General features: G+C 37.9%; 1 protein-coding gene across 7 annotated transcripts in view; it reads left to right on the top strand.

The window, feature by feature from the left end:
- The window catches only part of MELK (maternal embryonic leucine zipper kinase), a 68441-nt gene that overhangs the window by 306 nt on the left and 42892 nt on the right, over positions 1–25243 (top strand). For 2 of the 7 annotated variants that reach the window (XM_054584978.1, XM_054584975.1), the window contains exons 2-7: positions 1962–2047; positions 3879–3995; positions 9055–9198; positions 10520–10588; positions 12418–12510; positions 16879–16977. In XM_054584978.1, the coding sequence (XP_054440953.1) occupies positions 1962–2047; positions 3879–3995; positions 9055–9198; positions 10520–10588; positions 12418–12510; positions 16879–16977 (608 nt within the window). The remainder of the gene's footprint in view (positions 1–1961; positions 2048–3878; positions 3996–9054; positions 9199–10519; positions 10589–12417; positions 12511–16878; positions 16978–25243) is intronic. The other 5 variants (XM_054584977.1, XM_054584976.1, XM_054584980.1 and 2 more) reach the window with 5 other exon arrangements.

The following is a 25243-nucleotide window of genomic DNA, read 5'->3' as shown; positions in this document are numbered from 1 at the left end:
CCTTCTCTCTGGTTGTGAAAAGATAGGGTAAGGGAGAGCAAGGGCAGACGAAGAGAGATGTTAGGAGGTTATTGTAGTAATTCAGGTGAACGATGCCAGAGATGATCGTGTCTTGGACAAGTGTGGTAGTAGAGCAAGTAGTAAAGGGTGGGATTCTGTATACAGACACACACGCATATACATATACGTGTGTGTATTTTGATTTATTGAGGTATAACACAATCAAAGATGCACAGTGCACTGATCTTGATGGAGTTTTACATACATATAAACCCCTATGCTTCCTGCTCACATCAAGAATATTTCCAAGTCAGTACCTTTCTTTTTTCCCCCAAGGTAACTAACCATTGATATATTTTGAAGACAGAGCCAATGAAATTTATTGATGGGGTGGGTGTGGGTTATGAGACAAAAGAGAGGGGCTAAGGATGGCCCCTGGGTTTTTAGGCCCAAGCGTCTGGGAAAATGGAGCTGTTATTTACTGAGATGGGGAAGACCATGAGAGGGACTACCAGGAGCTCCTTTTTAGAAATGTTAAGTTGGCATTTTCTTTTAGATATCTAAGTGCAGACATTTTCCAGCTTTTGATCCAGTTTTGAAACATAATTGTTTATCTTGACAGTTTTAAAACTGATTGGACGTTTCATATTATTTTTTGTGTCAGCAGCTTTACATTGTGTTCTAGCAATATTAACTATAAAGCAAATTTCTAGAGTGAATTCTCTTTTCCTACTTGTTCATTAAAATATTAAAGATACACTGGAGGACATATTTGACAATGAAACATGGGACACAGGTTTAATCTCCAAAATATGTAAAGAACTCAACACCAGGAAGACAAACAACCCAGTTAAAAATGGGCAAAGGACCTGAATAGATAGGTCTCCAAGGAGGATATACAAATGTCCCATAGACATATGAAAAAATGTTTAACACCACTAGCCATCAGAGAGATGCAAATTAAAACCACAATGAGACCCTGCCTCATACCTGTCAGAATGACCATTATTAATAAATCAACAAACAACAAGTGCTGTTGAGGATGTGAAAAGGGAGCCCTCGTGCACTGTTGGTGGGTGTGCAGACTGGTGCAGCCACTGTGGAAAACTGTGGAATTTCCTCAAAAAATTAAAAATGGACCTGTGTTATGATCCAGTGATTCCACTGCTGGGAATATACCCTAAGAATCTGAAACACCAATTCAAAAGAACATATGCACCCCTAAGTTCATAGCAGCACTATTTAGAATAGCCAAGTGCTGGAAACGGCCCAAGTGCTCATCAGTAGAGGAGCAGATTAAAAAACTGTGGTTCATTTACACAATGGAATACTACGCAGTAGAAAGAAAGAAGTCCTGCCTTTTGCAACAGCATGGATGGAACTGGAGACCATTATGCTAAGTGAAATAAGCCAGTTGGCAAAGGACAAATACCATATGATTTCACTTATAACTGAAATCTAATGAACAAAATAAACTAATGAGAAAAGTGGAACCAGAGACATGGAAACCTGGAACAGACGGATAGCTGAAGGAGCAGAGGGGGATTGCGGCGGGGGAATGGTGGAAGGAAGGGGAAGGGATTAGTCAAGGAACACGTAGGAATGACTCATGGATGTGGACAATGGAGAGGGATTGACTGTGGGCGTGAGGGGTGGGCTGGGTGGAGGGGGGCAAATGGAAAAAAATTGGAATAACTAATAGAATAAACAATACAAAAAATAAAAAAGATATACTATCATGGTAAGAAAAAAAAAGGTTCAGCTAGACATTGGATGAGGAGAGGTTCGGGTAATGGCTAACACTTTGGAAGCAGCAGGAAGGAAGAGACATAAACTTATTCAAAAGCATGGATAGAGAGCTTTTTAAAAGCGTATAGGACAGTATTTGTTTCTGAGTTCTCAGTTTGCTCTGTTGCTATTTAGGTCAGTCTTGCTCATCTTCATGATTTTCCTACACTTAGGTGGCTTTGCAAAGGTCAAACTTGCCCGCCATATCCTCACTGGAGAAATGGTCGCTATAAAAATCATGGATAAAAATGCACTAGGGGTAAGTTTAAAATTATTTAAAAAATATTTATAGATCAGTTTTTTGAATTAAAACTCATATTTGCTCTAATGTTCTAGTTACTCTTTTATTAGAATAATACTTATCTAGCTTTTTAAGAAGTAATCTGGGGGAAGGGGTCATTTTGTTCTTAATTTTAATGGAAGACAATGACGCATATTTGAAGCCTGTAGGATCCATTTTTCTACCCTTGTTTTGTGGTCTTGGAGGTGTTTCTGGATGTTAATATTTCTCTTCTTTATCTTCTCTTGACACTCTTACTCAGTGTTGCCTATTTTATAGTATAATGTAGGTCTTATGTCCTAGAAGTTTATTCAGAGTAACCTGAGGAGTCAGTTAAAGAAACCCTCCTTTCCTTGGTCAGGCTCTTCTTTCTGTAAGTGGACGCTTCCAGGAGTGGACTGGGCGTTACCTCCTCATGCAGCCCATTCAATTTCTGGTCTTAATTATAATATTCATAAAGTTTTTTGCTTTATATTAAGGGAAAATGTGTTTCTTTTGATGATCTTTATGGGTCTTTTATACCCTTCCCAGTGTTTGTATTCACCCTGAGTGAACCCTTTTTTTTAAATTCTGATTTATCATATGGTCTCATATGGTTTAGTTTCAACCAATAATTCAGGCTCTTCAATATTTTTGTTTATGCTCAATATTACATTTACTAAGTGAATAAAAGGCATTAAAAACCATTTTTCTTGAGTATTTAAACATTGACTGCAAATCTGATTATCTTAAGCGATTTAAACTTCACTTTCACCTTTAGTATGATTTAGTCACATAAACACTATAAGCACTTAAATAGCAAACAAATTGTGTATTGTCATTACAAAATGTGTTACCACACTGATATTCAAAACTCATTCTAAGCCCTAGCTGGGTGACTCAGTTGGTTAGCGCTTTGTCCCGATATGCCAAGGCTGCAGGTTCCGTCTTGTCAGGGTAACATAGAAGAATCAACCAATGAATGCATAAATATGTGGAACAATAAATTGGTATTTCTCTCTCAATTAAAAATGCATTAATTTATTTCTAAACTTTGAATATTTTCTGTTATACTTATTTTAGTTACTTCCTAGGACTTGAATGATATTTTGATTACTTCCAGGGTCTTAGTCATCAGACTCCCACTCCCCCCAAAAAGAGAAAAATAAGATTATCATCCTAGAATAACCATTGATTCTTGGCCAAGACTTGATATCTAGTTGCACAGTCCTAGATAATTAGATCTAAAGCCACTGATGGTTAGATTGAATCCATTTTTATAATGAAGTTTTACATGTTACTTCATGGGTTTCTAGATTTCTGTCTTTAATATGGATTTTGAAATTCTTTCAGCTTGGCTTATCCTCCTCCTTCCTAACCAGCCTTTTATTTTGAAAAATTTCAAGCCCCTAGAAACATTGGAAGGTTGAGACAGTAAATGCCCTCATATCTTTCACCTACATTCACTGATTTTTAGTTCAGCATGCCTCTTATGAAACATTGCTAAGAATAAAAGTGATAGCTCAGGCATGCATACTTAAGTAGTGTTCCTGTCATTTCCTTGTTTGGAAGGCTAACCTTCTAAGGGAGTTTGAGATTTTAAACATTTTTCTAGACTTTGTACTATTGACCCACATTGAACTTTTCTTTCATAAAACCCTCAAGGCCTTTTTTTATGTCCGTACAAATAAGTTTTATATATTTTTTGTATTGTTGAACAATTTGAGGCTGGTGATTGCTTTTGCTATTCAGTGTTAAAGCTATTGATGTTGATGATTGAAACACTTCCCACATTGGTTTAATGAATATTTAATACAATATTTTGTCACAGAGTGATTTGCCCCGGATCAAAACAGAGATTGATGCCCTGAAGAACCTGAGACATCAGCATATATGTCAACTCTACCATGTGTTAGAGACAGCCAACAAAATATTCATAGTTCTGGAGGTTTGTAGTATGTTCAGAGACCTAAAGTATTTATTCACTGTCTTTGTTTGAGCTACTGTAACACATACCACATACTGGGAAGCTTATGAACAAAAGAAATTTGTTTTTCACTGTACTGGAGACTGGAAATTCCAAGATCAAGGCACCAGTATGGTTGGTTGAAGCCTCTCTTCCTGGTTCAGAGCTGGGGCCTTCTTGCTGTGTCCTTACATGGTAGAAGGGGCAAGGGATCTCTTTGGAGCCTCTTTTTAAAAACAATTTTAAATTGAATTTACTGGGGTGACATTGGTTAATGAAATTACATAGGTTTCAGGGCTACAGTTCTATGCTATATCATCTGCATTGTGTGCTCACCACCCCAAGTCTAGTCTTCTTTCATCACCATTTATTCCTTCCTTTACCCTCTCCTACCTTCTTCCACTCTCGAGAGTCTCTTATAAGAGCATTGATTTCATTCATGAGAGCATCATCCTCATGTGCTAATCACCTCCCAAAGGCCACCTCCTAATGTCATATTTGCGGGTTAGGATTTCAACATAAGAATTTTGGGTGGGAACAAACATTCACACCATATCCATTCACTTTATCAGTAATTAAGAGAAAAGTACATTTCACCTGAAAGATTAGAGTAAATATTAAGTGACTTACCTGTTTGACCTCTATCTATAAAAATTTAGATCAAGTAGACATATATAATAAATTGGAAATTCATTATAAACATACCCTTTCTAGTGCACTCCTCATGGGGAGGTGTGGGTTAACGGACAGGATACGTTAGAATTTGTTCCGAGGGGGAAGAGTTTATTTCAGTTTATATGGCATATTAATCTAGGGCTGCTGTAACAAATTACACATACTTGGTGGTTTAAAACCATAGAAATTTATTGTCTTAACGGTTCTGGAGGATAGATGTCTAAAATCAAAGTGTGGGCAAGATTCTTTCTGGAGAAACTCTTCTTTGCCTCTTTGCTAGATTTTGATGATTACTGGTAATCCTTGGCATTCCTAGGCTTATAGATGCATCACTCTATTTCTGCCTGTCTTCAAACGGTCCACCCTAATCCAATATGACCTCATTTGACTTGATTACATCTACAAAGAGCTTATTTACAAATAAGGTCATGATTACTGGTACTGCGTGATAGGGCTTGAACATTAAACATATCTTTGGGGAACACAGTTCAGCTCACAGCCTTTAGGTAGCCTTCAAGGCATGTGTTATATGAACAAATTCTTTTAAGATTTAACCTTCCCTTTTTGGCTTGAAGCATCAAGTCTTTAGAACGTGCGTTATTCATCTCTTGTTTCCTTTTCCTTAGTCTCAGCCAAATAATTTGTAACTACACATCATTTTCACAGATTAGCCTGCTTTAAAAGCACATTTTAAAATTCGTAATGCTGAAAGTTTTGGACTGAGAACCATTTTCTTCTTATTACACTGTAGATCCACTCACATGGTCAACAGTGGTGATTTTACAGCCTTTTTTGAAAAGCTGATCCCTTTGTCCAAATTAAATACTTAGAAAACAAAACAAAACAAATAAAAAGGCTTCATGAACGTAGGACAAAATTTAAAAGGTGTAAGAGAATATATATTAAAAAGTAAAATTCTCTCTCCCCTGTATCCCAGTCCTCCAGTTTTCTTGTGTTTCCTATAGCTTTTCTGTGCACTTAAAAATACCTGTGTGTGCATGTGTATATTTTTGCTGCAGAGCAGACTTCCCTTGCACGAGTTCATTTTTTTCTTAAGTATATTGTATTGATTATGCTATTACAGTTGTCCCATATTTTTCTCCCCTTTATCCCCTCTGCCCAATACCCCCATTCCCTCCAGCGTTCCCCTATCCTTAGTTCATGTCCATGGGTCATACATATAAATTCTTTGGCTTTTCCATTTCCTATACTATTCTTAACCTCCCCCTGTCTATTTTGTACCTACCAATTATCTTTCATATTCCCTGTACCTTTTCTCCTGTTTTCCCACCTTCCAATCCCCGCTGATACCCCTCCATATGATCTCCATTTCTGTGATTCTGTTCCTGTTCTAGTTGTTTGCTTAGTTCGTTTTTGTTTTTGTTTTTTTAGGTTCAGTTGTTGATAGTTGTGTTTGTTGCCATTTTACTGTTCATAGTTTTGATCTTCTTTTTCTCAGATAAGTCCCTTTAACATTTCACATATTAAGGGCTTGGTGATGATAAACTCCTTTAGCTTTACCTTATCTGGGAAGTACTTTATCTGCCCTTCCCTTCTAAATGATAGCTTTGCTAGACAGAGTAATCTTGGATGTAGGTCCTGGCCTTTCATGACTTTGAATACTTCTTTCTAGCCCCTTCTTGCCTCTAGGGTTTCTTTTGAGCATTCAGCTGATAGTCTTATGGGAACTCCTTTGTAGGTAACTCTCTGCTTTTCTCTTGCTGTGTTTTAAGATTCTCTCCTTATCTTTAATCTTGGGTAATTTAATTATGATGTGTCTTGGTGTGTTCCTCTTTGGGTCCAACTTCTTTGGGACTCTTTGAGCTTCATGGATCTCTTGGAAGTCTATTTCCCTTGTCAGACTGGGGAAGTTCTCCTTCATTATTTTTTCAAATAAGTTTTCAATTTCTTGCTCTTCCCCTTCTCTTTCTGGCACCCCTATGATCTGGATATTGGGTCGTTTAAAGTTTCCCAGAGGTTCTAAGCCTCCTCACTTTTTTGTATTCTTGCTTCTTCATTCTGTTCTGGTTGAATGTTCATCTCTTCCTTCTGCTCCAGATTGTTGATTTGAGTCCCAGTTTACTTCCCTTCATTGTTGGTTCCTTGTATATTTTTCTTTTTTTCACTCTGTGTAGCCTTCACTTTATTTTGCGTCCATATTCAACCATTTCTGTGAGCATCCTGATTACCAGTTTTGAACTCTGCATCTGATAGGTTGGCTATCTCTTCATCACCTAGTTCTTTTTCTGAAGTTTTGATTTGTTCTTTGATTTGGGCCATACTTCTTTGTCTTGGTGAGCATGTTATGTCGTAAGGGGTGGAGCCTTGGTTATTTTCCAAGGTGGGGCAACCCACTTTGCTGTGTGGGGAAGGGGTCAGAGAGGGAACAATGCTGCTTGCTTAGCTCTCGCCCCACTTTCAGTCTCTTCCTCTGCTACCCACAAGTGAATTGTACTCTTTGAGGTGCTGCCCTGGTGGTGATTGCTGGGTGGATGGGCTTGTGTATGTTCTAGGACCCCAGGATCCTCTCCAACGGACTCTCCTGTGAGACTGGCAGTTTCTCCCACCACTGAAACCCCCCAGGTTTTTACCTCCAGAGGTTTCGAGGCTTTCTTTCCCCGCACTGGAACCCTGGGTTGCACAGTCTGTCTCACTCTCCCATTGTTCCTCCTGGTTTATTTGCACGCAAATGTGGGACTGCTGGGTTCACCAGCCACCACCTTGCTACACGGCCTCTCTGCCCCGGCTGCCCATCTCTGTCCCTCCTACTGGTCTGGATGAATGTTTCTTCTTTAACTCCTTGGTTGTCAGACTTCCATACAGTTTGATTTTCTGGCAGTTCTGGTTTTTTGTTTTTAAATTCGTTGTCCTTCTTTTGGTTATGTGAGGAAGCTAAGAGTATCTGTTATGCCTCTATCTTGGCTGGAGGCTACCTTTTTTCCTTATTTATGTTGTATACATATGTGTGTGTTGTTCATTGGTTTTTATCACACAAATGGTCACATACTATATTATTCTGTACCTTGTGTTTTTTTTCACCACTTAACATTTTAGCTTGGAGACCATCTATATACATTTATAAAGATTTTTTATGTTTTTGTTTCAGTTTCTATTTCTTTATTTGAAAATGTAAAGTAGACTTTTTAATGTCAATCTTATTGGATAGCATTGGAAAAGTTGATTATTGAGGTATAATTTTTATATGATAAAATACACACAAGTGTACAGTTTGAAAAAGGTACACATCTGTGTACTTCCCACCCCAGTCAAGGAAGAAAACATTTTTATCTCACCAGGAAGTTTTTTTCCGACTCTTTGGTGTTAATCCCTGTAACCCCACCTGCCTACCGCTCTTCTCAGCAACAAGTGATCTGATTTCTGTCACCATATATTAGTTTTACCTATGCTAGAACTTAATGTAAATAGAATCATACAGTCTGTACTCTTGTGTTTGGCTTCTTTTGTTCAGCAGAATGCTTTTTGTAAGTCACCATATCAATATATACTCTTTTACATCTTTTTTCACTTAATACTGGAGATTGTTTTATATCAGTTCGTAAAGAGTGTCCTCTCTTTTTTAATGGCTACATAGAATTCTGTTTTACACCAGTGCCATAATTTATATAGTGTGAACATATTTTGGTTGTTTCCAGTCTTTCGTTGTTACAAACAGTGCTACTTCAGTGAACGATCTTGAATGTGTGTTGTTTTTATTATGAGAGTATATCTTTAGGAACAATTTCTAAATGTGGAACTAGGAGGTCAAAGGCCATATACTATAATAACTATAATTTTAATTGGTACTGCTAAAATGAAATGAAGTCTTAAATGGAAACCCCAGTTTACAGAAAAATAGAGCTCCTTGGAGGAGAAGGGATGGAAAGCCTAAAGCTTTGTGCTCTGGTATCTATTCTCCACAACCTCTGAGGAGCCTCTGTGGAACTGGGCTCCTGGTACAGACTTAAAATCACTGGTCTTTGGGATGCGGAAGCAATAATTGCTGAAGGTTTTTTTTTTCCTTTCAGGTAACTACACTAAATGTGAGTGCCTTAAGATGAGAATGGGTTTTAGTTCTTTGCCATACAAAGTATTAAACTCTGAATGAACTTAAAAATGACAGTGGTAGTTGTTTTTACTTCTATTTACTGGTGATGAAACTGCTTGAGAGCAAGAGCTATTGTTCTTTCCTGGAATAACTGTTGACTGGTTTGATCCTGAGAGTGTATTTTTCAATATGCCTCACTCAGTTCCCTTGCTTATAAGTTTAATTAATATCTCTGAGTGAAGTGAGATTTTTTATTTAAATTCCTCTGAGGTGAGTTTTGTAAGTAGTAACACTATCTGTATGACTCTGTTGCTGTTGAAGTATTGCCCTGGAGGAGAGCTGTTTGACTACATAATTTCCCAGGATCGCCTGTCGGAGGAGGAGACCCGAGTTGTCTTCCGTCAGATCGTCTCTGCAGTTGCTTACGTGCACAGCCAGGGCTATGCTCACAGGGATCTCAAACCAGTAAGTGACTGAGTCACAGTTAGATAGTTACCTGAGAGTTCAGCATCATTTATTTGTTATTACTAGGTTTTTTCTGTTTAGAATCTATCTTTTTAAAAATTCTTGATTTTAGAGAGAGGGAAAGGGAGGGAGAAAAAGAGGGAGAGAAACATCTATTGGCTGCCTTCTGTGCATACCCTGACTGGGGACTGAACCTGTAACCAGGTGTGTGCCCTGACTGGGAATCAAACCGGTGGCCCTTCGGTTTGTGGGCAGACACCCAACCAACTGAGCCATGAGCCACACTGACTGGGCTCGAATCTGTCTTTGCTTTTTCTCCGCCCACTGTAATATATCCCTGTCCCCCTCCTTTTGACTTCTAGTAGGCTTTTCTTAATGAACTTATTATTGACATTCTATTTATCTTGCCAATTGGGTGTGACATTATAAATGTCTTTGTAATCAGCCGTGGAATATAAACATCAGGATTTTATCTCTAGGAAAAAAAGAGTTTTAAGTATTTTTCATTCAGTACTCTTTCTAACCCCATCTTCCTTTAATTTTAATTTCATTATGCCTCAGAAAGGAACAGTTCAATGCATGGACTGACTGTACTTTTTTTTCTTTTAAGACTTCATTTATTTATTTTCAGAGGGAGGGAAAGGGAGGGAGAAAGAGTGAGGGAGAAACATTGGTATGAGAGAAACAGTGATCAGTTGCCTCTCACATGCTCCCAACTGGGTACCTGGCCTACAGCCCAGGCATGTGCCCTCACTGGGACTTGAACTGGTAACCTTTCAGTTCGCAGGCCAGTGCTCAACCCACTGAGCCACACCAGCCAGAGCAACAGACTGTGCTTTTCGAGGACAGAATAAAAATGTGAATACTTTTTTAAGTCTGCAGGCTCTGACTAATCTGGATGCTGGTGAACATAGATTTACTGTTGCTTGGTACCAGGGTCAGGGACCTAGAAATGGTCCAACAGGATATGGCAGTGTCATTGTCCTTTTCCTTCTTACACTCAACCGTTTGATTTGTGCTCACTCATTTGGTTTAAATTTGCGTTTAGCACACACTCTTTGCTTGTCGTTGAACCTCAGACCACCAAGAAGAAAATCGTCCACGCTAATGTGCTTTGAGGGAGAGCGGGATAGTTGTCAATATTTCTCCCCTCTTCTTTTATATACTTTCTGTAATTTCATTCTTTTTAAAAACGATTTTCACTCTATTGTACTCAGGTGTCTAAATATAAAAACTTTAAATCATTTTTAGAAATGGCTAGAGGAGGAATGTGTTATAAGGAAGTCATTATTTAGTTATGAAAATATCTTCATTTTTCCAGGAAAATTTGTTATTTGATGAATATCATAAAGTAAAGCTGATTGACTTTGGTCTCTGTGGGAAACCCAAGGTAAGTGCAGAAATAAAAACGTATTTGTTTCCTTTCTAAATGCACATTAAGGTGTGTTATTTTGCACTGACTTCCACTAAGTGTTTCTTGCATGTGCCCTGAGCAGGGATCAAACCCTCAGCCTTGGTATATTGGGACGACACTCTAGCCAACGGAGCTACCCGGCCAGGGCTTCCACCAAGTGTTTTTTGAGCCTGGTTGCATCCCTTGAGAAGAATGTTAAATTTCATTCCTTTTATAAGTTCTCTAAATGACTCTAATAGATGGCCAAGATAGAGAACCACCGTTCTAGGTCCAGCCTTGGTCCTGCGGGAGACCCCACGGGCATGCTGTGAGAGAATGTGCCGTGCTGAGGTGACTCAGGGCCCTCACAGCATGAATGTTGAACTGATCGTGTGTTTGCAGTTTGAGTATATTGCCACTAGACTATACCTTTGTTTACATGAGTTTTGGGGATTTAGTGTAAATCTGTTCTTTGTTATCCAAATGGTTATTTAACTAACAGTTACATTTTGAGAGAGAGCCCCCTTTCCTTGTAAAAGTAAGAAGTTCGCATGTTCTTTTAAATTTATACTGTTAAATATTTTCTTAATTTCCATAGTTGAGACTGGCATTTTCCAGCATGCGTTCTCTTTGAGGTGACTTTGAACTTTCCACCTCTGCTGTCTGCAGCAGAGCTCCTGTGTGGCTGCCTGTTGGAGGCTTTCTCTAATGATGGCACTCACAGTCTCTAAAACGAGCTGTTTACACTCATTAAGAATGTTGAAATTGCAGACCTGTGTAGTCCCATGATTATTTTCTGCCCCAATCAGAATTAGCTAGGTGCACAGGGAATCAGATTTTGCCCTTTTGGCTGAATGTCTGATTCTTTCTGATTTTTCTCTTCTTCCATTGGTTCTTCAGAGTTGTCATTGGAGCCTTGTGTCTGGGTACCCAAATGATAGAAGGTGTTTTTTTTCATTGGCTGGTATATAAAGATAAAACTGAGCAGAGAAACTGGTTTAAGTCATGTTCTCCACAGGAGGCAGTGGAGGATGTTTGTGACAGACTCCATTACCCTTTGCTCACGGCTGACACAGGTTGATACACTCTGGCACCATCTGCAAAAGCAGGGGCTGGCCGGGAGAGGAGTGCCTCAGCCCTCTGCCGAGCGGCTCCCTTCTGGCCATGTTGCTGCAGTTGTAAATGAAGCCTTGCAATTTCACAAGTAATTTGCCAGTTGTAGACCTCTGTACTACAAGTGTTGGGCAGTAGTATCATTTTCACTATGTTTTAATATTTCTGTTGAGGAGCGGAGGAGGTTGAGCAGGTTCCTCATTTTACTGGATCTGGAAGCTTAGGTTGTGACTGGTGTTAAAAGTGAGAATAGAAATCAGACTCCCAAGGTGTTGTTCTATGTAGCATATTGCTCTCTTCCCTCTAAGAAAAAAGAAAGCTCCTTTACATTTACAGTAAAGGTTGATATTGGAGATAGGATTCATGAAAGAAATTATCTTTTTTTCCTTGAGTACTGGGGGTTGGGAAGACGTGAGTGCTTGGATGTATGCTAAGCAGATTATTATGCAAATGGGTGTGTAGGGAAATATGAACCTGGTTTGACTGAGCTGAGGGGGGAAAAAGATTTTGTTTGTGCCAGGTTGTAGTGCTATTGGAAATCCAGAGAAGATGAAACCAATGTGCGTGCATGCATGTAGGCAGAGAGTATTGGGTTGGCCCCAGAAGTCTTTTACTGTTTGGGGTAATTCTTCATTTAGCGTTTTACGTGTGCTGAAAGATTTAATTCTCTTAAGGGCTGTAATTAATGTGTTTCATTTTTATCTTATTGACAGGGTAACAAGGATTACCATCTACAGACATGCTGTGGGAGTCTTGCTTATGCAGCGCCCGAATTAATACAAGGCAAATCGTATCTGGGATCAGAGGTAATTATTTATTGGTTAATTCAATACATAACCAATGTATATTTATTGATTACCTGTAGTGCGTCAGGCACTGTGGATTGGGGATATAATGATGTGGTAAGAAGTAATCTTGTTAATTAAAGAGTTCAGGTTATTCAGAGAGTGAGATATATAAAGTAATAAATGAAATGAACAGCTTGTAATAAATATACTAATACATAATATGCGTATGAAGCAAGGATATATTTCTGGAGTCCTTGCTGTGGTTGCTTCTGTGTTAAACAGTGCCATAGTTAAGACTGCTTATTTCAGCCAGGTAGAGCACAAGGGCAGGGTTGCAGGCTCAGTTTTCAGAGATGCTGGTTAGCACAGAAAAAAATCTTCACTTTGTCCATAGCCAGCTATTCAAGGCCAGAAGACCTAGTCATTGCCTCCTTTACCACTAGCTGCTGCAAGCCGATCAGCCCCTTTCATTTTCTGGAGTGCTAATTTTGCCGATACTAATATCATAAGAAAGGTTTAGTTATCAAAAACTCAGGAAATGCTGGCCAGGGTACACAGTTTTCTTCAGTTCAGGACATGTCTACATCTTTGATATGTTCTTGTACAGGGTGATCCTTTGGGAGGGGACCATCACAAATAGCAGTTGGTCTCAATTTTGCCTGCCTACAGAATCCACTTTTTATATAGAGTATCTTTGGAGCCAGTGTTGTATGGGAGAAACTTTGAAATATGCCAATTTACTTAATTGATAACAGTAAGATGGGAACTAACTTGTTGTAGGAGACTTTTTATTTGCATATAATCTCAAAGAATAGGAGCCAATATGGAATGAGAAACTTCTGTATATATTTACTCAATTTCACAATTGTTTACATCTTTTCCTATTTGCCTTATTATCTTTCTCTATATTTATACATATGCACACTGTTTTTTGAACCATTTGAGAGTGAGTTGGAAACATACCCCTTTATTGTTAAATACTACATATATGTTTCCTACAAGCAAGGACCTTCTCTTTTATAACTGTACTTTAGCTGTCAACATCAGGGAATTTTACATTTGATGCAATTTATTTAATCTACAATTCATATTCAAATGGTATCAATTGTACCAATAATGTTTTTTATAGCTATATTTTCCCTCCAGTCCAGGATTCAATTTAGGCTCATGTATTTAGTTGTCTTGCTTCTTTGATCTTCTTTAATCTGGAAGAGTTCCTTAGGCTTACCTTTTTTTTTTTTGATAAAAAAAATTTATTGACCCCATGTCTTGGTAGTGTGGCCTAATGTATGTAGTAGGTGTCCTGTAGGGTCTAGTGGCAGAGCCTCCCTTATTGCCCAAGCTGAGTACTTGAGGAGTGCTCTTTTTGTGAGTTTAGTACACCCCCCTCTTATAGTTGAGGCTTGGTTGCTTGGTTACTGTTGGCAGTCAGCTGCAAGGATTGACCGTGACCACTTAACACCAACTTCCACCCTTTGTAGAGGATCAGCTGTGTGGGGCAGGGTGGTGGTTCTCTGACGTGGTCTGTAGCTGTCCACTGTGTGTGTTGGCCCTGGGGTTTCCTGGGTGGTGCAGGCCAAGGTCATCCCTCATCAGCATTTTGCACAGGGCCACCCTGCCTGAGTTATAAAGCAATCTAGATGGCTGTTACTCATGCTGGGCTTGGAGATTCCCAGGCGAAGCCAAGCTGTGAATCTAGGCTGGCTGCTGCTAGTGCTATGCCTGGGACCCCTTAGGAAGAGGTACTGGGGCTGGGGGCTCACTGAGGCCAGCTGTTGAGTGTTTGAAAGGATTTAGCAAGTTTTGAAGCTCGAGCCAAGACCAACCATTCATATGGAAAAGCCGCTGTTAACAGGTGTAAGTTGGGTGGGACTGAGCCTCAGGATTTCCAGGGCAGGGCAAACAGTGTTGGGGTTGATGGGTTGATGGAGTCTCAGATATGGGACCAACCTGTTGGCTCTGTGGCTGTGTGTGGGGTAGGTTCAGACAAGGGACAATGGTCTCTACCCACTTTTCTTCCTGGGAGAAAGCTGTCTATCTGCTCTTGCCTTGGTGCCAGACAGTTCACTTCCTCCATCTATGCCGCCTGGTGCCTTTCAAGCTGCTACCCTGCTGCTTGAGCGAGCTCAGAGGGAGTGAGTCGGAGTAAAACAATGTGTGGGTTCTTTAAGAGGAACTGCTTAGGATTCCAGAAGTTTCTTCCACTGTGTCAATCCCTGCTGATTTTTGCAGCCAGAAGTTATGGGGACTTATCTTCCTGGTGCTGGAACCCTGGGCTGGGGGGCATGGCTTGTGGCTGGGACCCCTCACTCCCAGGATATCCCTCCTGAATTTTTATCCACCACACATGGATATGGGATCAACCTGTTCTGTGCCTCCACTTCTCCTACCAGTTTGCATAGATGTGGTTTCTTTAATTCTGTAGTTGTCAGACTTCCATTCAACTTGATTTCTGATGGTTCTGAGTCATAGTTGTTCTATAGTTTAGTTGTAATTTTGATGTGGTTATGTGAGGAGGTGAGCGATGTTTTCTTATGCTGCCATCTTGACTGGTAGTCGTCGCCATAACATAAAATCTTAACCATTTTTAAGTGTACAGTTCATTAATGTTAGGTACATTCATATTGTTGTGCAACCAATCTCCAGAGCATTCATATTATAAAAGTTTTTATTTTGCAAAACTGAAACTATATGCATTAAACAGTTACTCTTCATTTCTCCCTTTCCCCTACACACGGCAATCACCCTTCTACTTTCTTTCTCTATGAATTTGAGTAGTCTAGGTGTCTTGTATAGTAGAGTTAAACAATATGTGTCTTTTTGTGACTGGGTTATTTCACTTAGCATAATATCCTCAAGGTTCATCCATGCTGTAGCATGTGACAGGGTTCCCTTCCTTTACGGTTGAGTAATTTGCCATTGTATGTATATATCACGTTTTGTTTATTCTTTCTTCCATGGATAGACACTGGGATTGCTTCCACTGCTTGGTTATTGCGAATAGTGCTAATAGTAACAAATACCTCTTTGGGACCTTGCTTTCACTTACTTTGGATAAATACACCAAAGTGGAATGGCTGGATCACATTGTAATGCTATACTTTAATTTTTTGAGAACAGCCATACTGATTTTTATAGTGACAGCAACAATATACTTTCACACAACTGTGCAGAAGGATTCCACATGCTGGATACTTTTTATATTTTTATTTAAGCCCCACAAAAATCCTTTGAATGAATACTGTTGCTCCATTTCATCATATAAAGAAAATGAAGAAACTGAGACACAGAAATTAAAATGCTTTCACAGGGTCACACAGCTAGTAACTCTGGGCCAAGATTTGAACTGAGTGAGGCTTTACTGCATACCTGTACTCTTGCCACTGTTTCATCCAGTTGTCTGGAAGAAGTGATGATCATAGGCCTAACGCTCACAAGATTCCTCGGCGACTGTGAGATGGCCCTCCTGGTTTGAATGCATCTGAGATTTTCCTGTAGTATCTTTAAATTGTTTTCTTGTCTATTTTAGTCTGTCTGTCTGCCTTCCTTCCTCCCTCCCTCCCTCCCTTCCTTCCTTCCTTCCTTCCTTCCTTCCTTCCTTCCTTCCTTCCTTCCTTCCTTCCTTCCTTCCTTCCTTCCGTAAAAAAATTGCTGCCCTTCTTACCTCTTAAAATTTCTCTGAGGCTCAAAGGAGAGTGGGAGCTGTGACTTCTTAGCCAACAGCAGCATCATTATTGACAAAGGCCAAATACTGCTTGTATAAGTAGTTAGCGCTTAGGACTCATGGGACACATGGATATCTTATATAAAGGTTAAGCTCCTTTCTGGGATTTTGAGATTTGTAGGGCTGTTTGTGCTGGCAGACTCATTTCTAGTCTCTGTATTTGAAAAGTCAATTGTTGAACTTTATTAAGGTTTCTCTACAAAGAGAGGACTTTACAGTGCAGCTTATCACATTTGCAGATTATCAGTAGCAAATTTTAAGACTTGTTTTGACATCCTCATGTGTATTTACATAACCCTCATGTGTAATAAACCTCAGTAGCAGTGTAGAATTATCTTTCAGAATCAGAGACCTGGCCTCCCTTCCTTTCTTATTGTGCCCAATCCAGCTCAACCAACTGGAAATTATTTTAATAAAGCGTTAGAGTCCAGTGTTAGAGGACAGTGCACTGAATTGGATATGAGGTGATCTACCTGGGTGGCCTAGGTGACTTTGGATAAGCCTTCCTTTCTGGGCTAAGTCCCCTGTCTGTTGAATGAGCAGGTTTAATTGGATGATCTCAGAGATCTTTTCTAGATCTGAAGATTCTGTGATTCTATTATGTGTACTCAGATATGTTCTAAATTTTTTTTTGGAATTACTATTTTTTTTCTCCCTCTCAGGCAGATGTTTGGAGCATGGGCATACTCTTTTATGTGCTTATGTGTGGCTTTCTACCATTTGATGATGATAATGTTATGGTTTTATACAAGAAGATTATGGTGAGTACTCCAAGGTGTAAATTTCAATGTAAAAGTTTTCTATATAGCATGTTAAATGCTTCTGTTTATAAAAGTACAAAAACAGGGAAAGGTCATCTATGGTATAAGAAATCAAAATAGCGTTACTCTTTGGGGTGTGAAGTGACTGAAAGAGGGGTATGGGGACTTCTGTTTCTTGATTGGGGTGCTGGTGATACTTACATATTCAGTTTTGGAAAACTTACTGAGGTATATCCTTATGAGATGTGTACTTTTCTATATGTACATAATATTTCTTCAATAAAAAGCTTAAAAAAAAAAACCCAAACAAATGGGGAAGTAAACCTATAAGATGATTTTCCTGGTAAGAATTTTTGTTTTTTATCCTGAAATGATACTTTAGTCAGTTGTTGTGTAAAATCACCTTTTCCTATGGTAAAATAAGAGAAACTGTTTCTTTTTGAAGGTAAAATTTGGCATTAAGATATAATAAAATCACTGTTAGCTTTGTTAAAATCATATATGTAGAAAGTAGTTTTGTGGTTGTGGGCTGGGGGTGGAGCAACAGTGGAGAGTTACTGCTTATGGGTATGGGATTTCTATTTATGGTGATGAAATCATTCTGGAATTTAGATAGTGATGATGGTTGCACAACTTTGTGAATGTACTAGAAAACATTGATTTGTGCACTTTATTTTTAAGATTTTATTTATTTTTAGGGAGGGGGAGGGGGAGGAGAAAGAGAGGGAGAGAAACACCAATGTGTGGCTGCCTTTTGCACGCCCCTCACTGGGGACCTGGCCCACAACCCAGGCATGTGCCCTGACTGGGAATTGAACTGGTGACTTGTTTGTAGGCCCATGCTCAATCTACTGAGCCACACCAGCCAGGGCTGACTTTTACACTTTAAAAGGGTGAATTGAATGTTGTATGACTTACGCCATTCAATTTAAAAAAACCCAAATTGTATATAGCAAGGAAAATAGTAAAATTCTTTTTAAAGAGTTAATATTCAGATCAAGCTAGCAAAAGAAGATATGCAAAGATGAAGAAAGAGCACCATATTTTGTCTGTAGCACACCAGGTTCAGATCAGCACAGCAGCTTCTCTGAGTATAGCTTGAATTTAGTTCTGTTTAACAAGTATTTCCTGCAGGTCTTCTTTGTTTGAGATACTGAAAAGCATGAACAAAGGTCTATGAAAATTGTTTGTTGTGCACCAGGGCCTGCATTCATGTTGGAGACAGATCCAAGGCTATCTGTTTCAAAAGAGCAAAGGGTTAGGGATGCCATATTATAACGGAGGTATAAACGAAGTTAATACAGGAGCTAGCATGGGATTTGGGAGGATGTGAGGTTTGAGCAGGGCTTTAAAAGAAGGGTAAAACTGCTTCAGAAAGGGATGGAGGAGAAAGCATACCTGGTAGAGTAGACAGTGTGAGCAGAGGCATAAAATGAGAGAAGCGTGAGGAGAAATGGTTAAGAGGTTTTAATATGGTTAGACCATTGGGTCTGTAACACACTTTAGGTAGGGAGACTACCTAAATCAATTCTCATTTCTGGAAAGTTGCACAGAAGTTGAAAGTGGTGTTTCAGGTGGCCCATTGCCTACCTGATAGAAGTCTAAGAGCATTATGTTCAATCTTCAGTTTTTAACATTTATTTGGCTTAATAGTTTTCCTGTATCCTACCCTGGGAATTGCAGTAAGAAATTTTGCTTGATATTCATGTAACCAACATCATAGTCAGAAGTGTTAACCTAAAAATAAAAGGCCAAAGTGAAAGGTTACCAGCATTCATTTGAGGTTAAAAAAGAATAGCTATTTGGGAAGTATGGATTGAAGCAGAAACCCAGGTACTACTCTAATTAGGAGACAAAGGCAGGGGGTATTTATTAGAAAGGGAATGGGAGCAAGTACATCAAAGAAGGAAGGCATTTCTATTGGTGCAGATAAGCTAATATAGTGATGCTGATTCTAAACAATATTTTTAATTCTAAGTCTGGTAATCATCAGTCTAGTTGTCATATTTCATGTTATACTTGCAAATATACTTGCAAATATAATATGATTTGCTCATGGATGGGATGAGGAGAGTAAACTGGGCAACTTGAAATTTGGAGCTGCTATCAACTGAGATGGAAGAGACTCTTGGTAGAGTAGAGATGATCAGGAATTCAGTTTTGGACATAAAGGATGTGCCCATTTTATCTAATTTTTCAAATTTATTAGCATGAAGATATTTATTTACCTAGTGACAAAGTATCAGACTTGTATGTATTTTTTTCGGATTAGTAAGGTATACATTTATAAGGAATCATATATTTTATCTCTTTATGCCACCCCTTCCCAGTTTCTGCATACCGATTATAGCACACTACAAACACTGTTCTGCATCCTGTTTTACCCCTTAACAGTATGTCTTGGAGGTCATGTCATTTCATACTCAGTAGAGCTCTTCATTCTTTTTAATGGCTGCATAGAATTGCAGTGTATACATATACCTTAATTTATTTAACTGATCCTAGGTTATTGGATATTTAAGTAATTTTCAGGTTGGCATTTTGTACATTGTGAATATATCTGTAAGAAAATTCCTAGAGAAGAGTTACAAAGGGTATGTGAATTAGTAATTTTGATATTGCCAGATTGCTTTCCAGGGAAGTTCCATCAGTTTATACAACTACCAGCAATAGCAGGAAAATACCTATGTCTCTATACCCCATCAGTACAGTGTATCACCTTTTTTGATTTTTATGTTTAAGATATTTTTTCTATGCAGGAATTTTAAATTTTAGTCAAATTTATCAATCTTGCATTATCATATTTGGAAAGACTTTTATACTTAGAATTAAGGGTATACAACCCACAGCCCGTGGGCCACACGCAGCCCAGGATGACTATGGATGCAGCCCAACACAAAATCATAAATTTACCTAAAACCCTTTTTTTGCTCATCAGTTTTCATTAGTGTTTGTGTATTGAACGTGTGGCCCAAGACAACTCTTCTTCCAGTGTGGCCTAGAGATGCCAAAAGATTAGACACCTCTGATAGATCATTTTAAAAAGTTCCCATATTTTCTTCCTGTACTTTAATGGTTTCATTTTTTTTTTTTAATGTTTAAATATTCAGTTCACCTGGAATTTGCCTTGATGTGGTTTCTTGACTTTAAACATCACTAAAGAAGTTGTAGAGATCTGTTTCTGTATTCTGGATTCTGGCTTTTAATAATCTTGTAATTGTTATGGCAATATAGCCATATATGCGAATACTTAGATTTGAGGTTCATTGTTAACAATAATGTGCATATGTCTATATATCAAATAGTCTTGATGATTTCAAGTTTTGGGACAACTCTGATTAGACCTTTTTTTTAACCTGGTGTTTTGGCGATGGGCTTACACTAAAAGGAGAATGTCAGCTCTTTTTGTTTGATATAGTTGTATTCATAGTCATCTCTAAGCTGTGGTTTGTTTGCAAGAATCTCCTTAAACCACTTGGCTATTTTGTGAAGATTTAGTTAAGGTAAATCAGATACTGTAATCTGTAAATCGATTTAACTGGGCTCAGGTAAAGCACAGTGCTTCACAGTATACAGAGTGGTGCAAGATGGAGCCACTGTCATCTGCCACCTGTCACTGCCACAGTCAAGGAAGAATTACCTCATATAGTTTACATAGGGACTAGGGAGGGTGCCAGTGCCAATCCATATACTAAATACTAATAAAGCTGCATTTCTCTCTGACTTTTAGATAGAAAATGAATATAAATAGAAGTCCTAATATTTTTTTCCCACACCTGAGTGTATCTTCTAACGTATCAGCTGGGGTGCACATGCACCACCGTAGAAAACCACCAGTCAGGAAGAATGAATGATCAACATCAACTCTACTATTCTTTAGGAGGCCCCTCAATTAATGTAACCTCTCTCAGCCAATTTATTGGGTGTCAGTAAATTAGGAATTATTTTTTCTGGAAATTTCATGATGTTATGGCTGTGCTGAATAAGGACAAAAACGACTGTCAGGATAAGTGGGGCTAGGATCGACATCCGTCTGTGAATATGGAGCCTTCTAAGAATGCTTGCCTTCTTGATTATGAGTAGTTGGGAACTGCAGTAAGACCTTACTCTGTAAAGGATGACTTTAATAATTGTATCCAGGAAAAGTTTGGAATACTTGCCTTGACTGTACACAAGTTTCAATAAAGATGTTTGACTTTGAGCAATCTAAGCTTCATATACCCTGTGGCTATACACCTTGTAAAAAGCAAATGAAGTGCTGTATAAATTCATTAACTATAAACTTTGAGTTTAGAATAATTATCTCTCTTCTTTATAGCAAGAATTATATAGGGCTATAATCTTTGATTTGTGATGTTAAGATGATGTAATCCATGTGTAAGAAGAATACTTGGCAGGAGGGCATGCGTTCAGCTCTCCAGTAATGTCCAGGCGTTGGGAGCAAGGTAAACAGAAGGGGTAGGTAGGCAGGGGGTGAAGAGGGACATGTTTTTGTGTTATCCTATTAGAAAGCACTAGCTGATCTGTCAAGAAATTATTCCTACCAACCCTGCCTCTTGAGTAAGGAGCTTAATGCACAATGCTATAGATGTGTAAATACTTAGGCATCTGCGTTGCAGTTTAACTTACTCCTTTCTGGGTGCTGAAGGCAAGGAAAGATTAGCTAAAACCTTAGTCAGTGTTCTTGGGCAGATGACAGAGCGCAGAGGCCAAATGAGGCCCAAAACCTGTTGAGATAAATTGTTATTGGAACACAGCCACACCTATTTGTTCATGTGTTTTTTATGGCTGCTTTTGCATAACAGTGATGGAGCTGAGTAGCTGTGACAGAGATTGTATGGCCCACAGAACCAAAAATGTTTATTATTTGTCCCTTTACAGAAAATGTTTGCTGGCTCCCTGGTATAGAGCTAGTGATCTGTAGTAGAATTACCATCCCCAGGGCCTGCCTACTTCTTTCCTAAAACGTTGGCCAGAAATGCCCAGGCTTGTAGTTTATCAAGAAGCTGACATTGAGTTAATTGTGTTTATAATGAAAAACAAAACGTATACAGTAAAAAGTTAAAACAGGACTAAGGAGTATACAATTAAAAAAAGAAAACCTTCCTGCCCATCTAACCCTTTGTTTTTTTCCACAGAAGTAACTATTTAGAAACTTATATATTTGTAGGAATTATCTATACTTACATAAACGTTTGGACTTTAATAATCCACACAGTTAATTGACTTTGATCCCTCCACCTTTTAAAATTTAATGTTTTACTTTGAAGATTGTTTCATATTGGTATACAGCAGCATGTGTAGGTTGTTTTCATTTTTTTTTAATGGCTGCATGGTATTTGTTGTGAAATTTCCTTTATTTTAAGTGTGTGTATAACATTTAAAAAAAATCCTAATTATGCAAGTAATCCATAAAAACATTCTCTGTATACTAATTTAAACACTTCAATAACTAAACTTCTCTTGACCTCTCCTTCAATATCTGTTCCCTTCCCTGCAACCTTCACATTGTAACTACTGTTACCACCTTGGTTCTTCTATATCTTTTATTTGTATTTGAAGTGTTTTATATTTTTCTCTTAACATAAGTGTTATCATACTAATATTATTTAGTATCTTTCTTTACTCAACAATGTGCCATGATACATATGACACTAACTCATTTTTATAAATAATATATTTAGCTCTTGTTGAACATTTTGGTTATTTTCTAGTTTTTTCACTAATATTGATGATACTCAGTGAGCATCCTTATACATACCTCCTTGGACATATGTACCAAATAGTAGAATTGCTAGGTCATAGGGTATGACATTTGAAAAATTGACAGATGTTGTCAAATTGTGCTTTAGCATTTTCTCCCCAAATTATACTTCCACCAGCAGTATATGAGAGTGCCTGTTTGCCCACGCGCCAGTATTGTTATTTATCAAAATTTTGGATATTGGTCAACTGAATGGGTGAAAATGGCATCTGATGTTTTATTCATGTGTAAAATTATGAGAGACTTTGAACTTATTTTAAATTCCCATCCTTCTTTTGAACTGTGTGTTCATAGCATTTGCTCATTTTTCTCTAAGGTTGTCGATCTTTTTCTTATTAAATTATAAGAATCCTTCTACAATAAGGAATAACAATAATTGCTATCATTTATTGCGTGTTTACTATGTGCCAGGTATTTTTATATGAACATTGGTTAGCTCATTTAATCCTCACAGTAGTACAATGAGGTAGGTACTGTTATTGTACCTTTATTTTTAATAAAAGATTTTATTCATTTTTAGAGAGGGGGGAAGGTAGGGAGAAAGAGAGGGAGAGAAACATCGATGTGCCAGAGATACATTGATTGGTTGTCTCTCACGTCCCCTCAACTGGGACCTGGCCCACAACACAGGCATGTGTCCCAATTGGGAATTGAACCAGCGACCCTTTGGTTTACAGACCAGCACTCAGTCCACTGAGCCACACCAGTGAGGGGCATACCTTTTTTGAAGAGGAGGAGAGTTAAGCAGAGAGAGGGAAATTAATTTGCTTAAAGTTATCCAACTAATTATTGGCAGAATTGGAATGTGAACTCAGATGATCTGGACAGAGTCTACATTCCTAACTACTGTGCTAGAGAGCATCCCAAAGAAATTAATACTTTCTTCTATGTGTTATAATCCATATACTTAAAATTTTCCCTATGTCTTTTTCTAGTACTTCTACATTTTTAAATACTAATTCTATTGATTTACCAGAAATTAATGTTGTATAAGATAGAAATCCAAATTTTTCTTTTCTAATAAAATTTGTATTTAAAAATACAGTAATTTTAGATTTATAGAAAAGTTGCAAAGATAGTACAGAGTTCCTGTTTATCTCTCACCTAGCTTTCCCTATTATTAACATCTCACATTCATCACAACTAAGGAACCAATGTTGGTACATTGCTATTAAGTAAACTGTACTTTATTCAGATTTCATTAGTTTCCCCTTAATGTTCTTATTATTCTAGGCTTCTTCCAGGATGCCATATTATATTTCGTTGTCATATCATCTTAGCCTTCTCTGATCTGTGATAGTTCTAGGGATCCAGCTTTATTTTTAATAAATAAGTAGTTTATTTATTTATTTATTTATTTATCATATTGTATTATTGTATTTTTTCCATTGCCATTTCTGCCCCTTATAACCTCTTCCCCCTCTACCCACCCCTGCCCCCTCACCGTCATCACGTTGTTGTCCATTTCCATGAATCCTTTTATTTTGGCTAGATTCCTCCACTTATCCCTTCCCCTACGGCCAGAGCTCTTAGCTTTCTCTCTATTTATAAGTCTGTCTCTATTTTGCTTGTTAATTCAGTTTTCATTAGATTCCACATATGAGTGAAATCATATGGTACTTGTCTTTCTCTGACTGACTTATTTCCCTTAGCATAAAGTTCTCCAGGTCCATCCATGCTATTGCAAAGGGTAAAATTTTCTTCTTTTTTATAGCAGAGTAGTATTCCATTGTGTAATATCCCGTAGTTGTTTTATCCTGGTTATTTATTTTAAAGTTTAATTGCTTGTCCCAGTACTCTTCAATAATTCATTGTTTTCCTATTGATTTGAAGTGATAGTTTCATTATATATTAAATCCTGCCACTTATATATTTTTCTGAGCTGTTTTTTTCATTGCATTTTGTCTTTTTGTGTGTTCTTGTATGTAATTATTTCAATTACTGTGTTATTAGAATACCATTTATTTAATGTCTGGTAGAATTAGCCTCCTCTTATTATTCTATTTTTCCTCTGGAATTTTCCTGGCAATTCTGCTATGACTGTTTCCCCATGGTATATTTTTAAAATAGAATGTTTGGAAATTAATGGATCCATAATTTGATGGAATAAAATCTATTGCATTTTTGAAAGGGGTGATTCGGTAACATATCTCTGGTGTTAATAATGGTGAATGAATGTATGAATGTGCTAGGACTGGAGACCTGGCCTTAGGTGTTCTTATGGGTTGTATGAAATTCTAATCTAAAAGGTCTGTATTCTCACAGCATAGAAACACAATTTTATTTACTGTTTGATCACCTTTTCTTAATTTTTTGTGTGCTTATGAGTCTTAATGCTTTCTTTTTCTTTTGGAAAATGTTTAACTGTAGTACATCTTTATAATAGAATATTTTACAGCCATAAAAATGAATGAGGAAGCTCTTTAAATACTGATATGAAATGATATTTGCTCTCAAAGATCATAATGTTAAAAAAAAAACAAGGTATAGAACAGTACGTAT

This window comes from Pteronotus mesoamericanus, unplaced genomic scaffold (assembly GCF_021234165.1).
Source record: "Pteronotus mesoamericanus isolate MK-2021 breed Mesoamerican mustached bat unplaced genomic scaffold, CSHL_Meso_final contig_78, whole genome shotgun sequence".
Taxonomy (NCBI): domain Eukaryota; kingdom Metazoa; phylum Chordata; class Mammalia; order Chiroptera; family Mormoopidae; genus Pteronotus; species Pteronotus mesoamericanus.
This window is presented reverse-complemented; position numbering and strand designations above follow the sequence as displayed.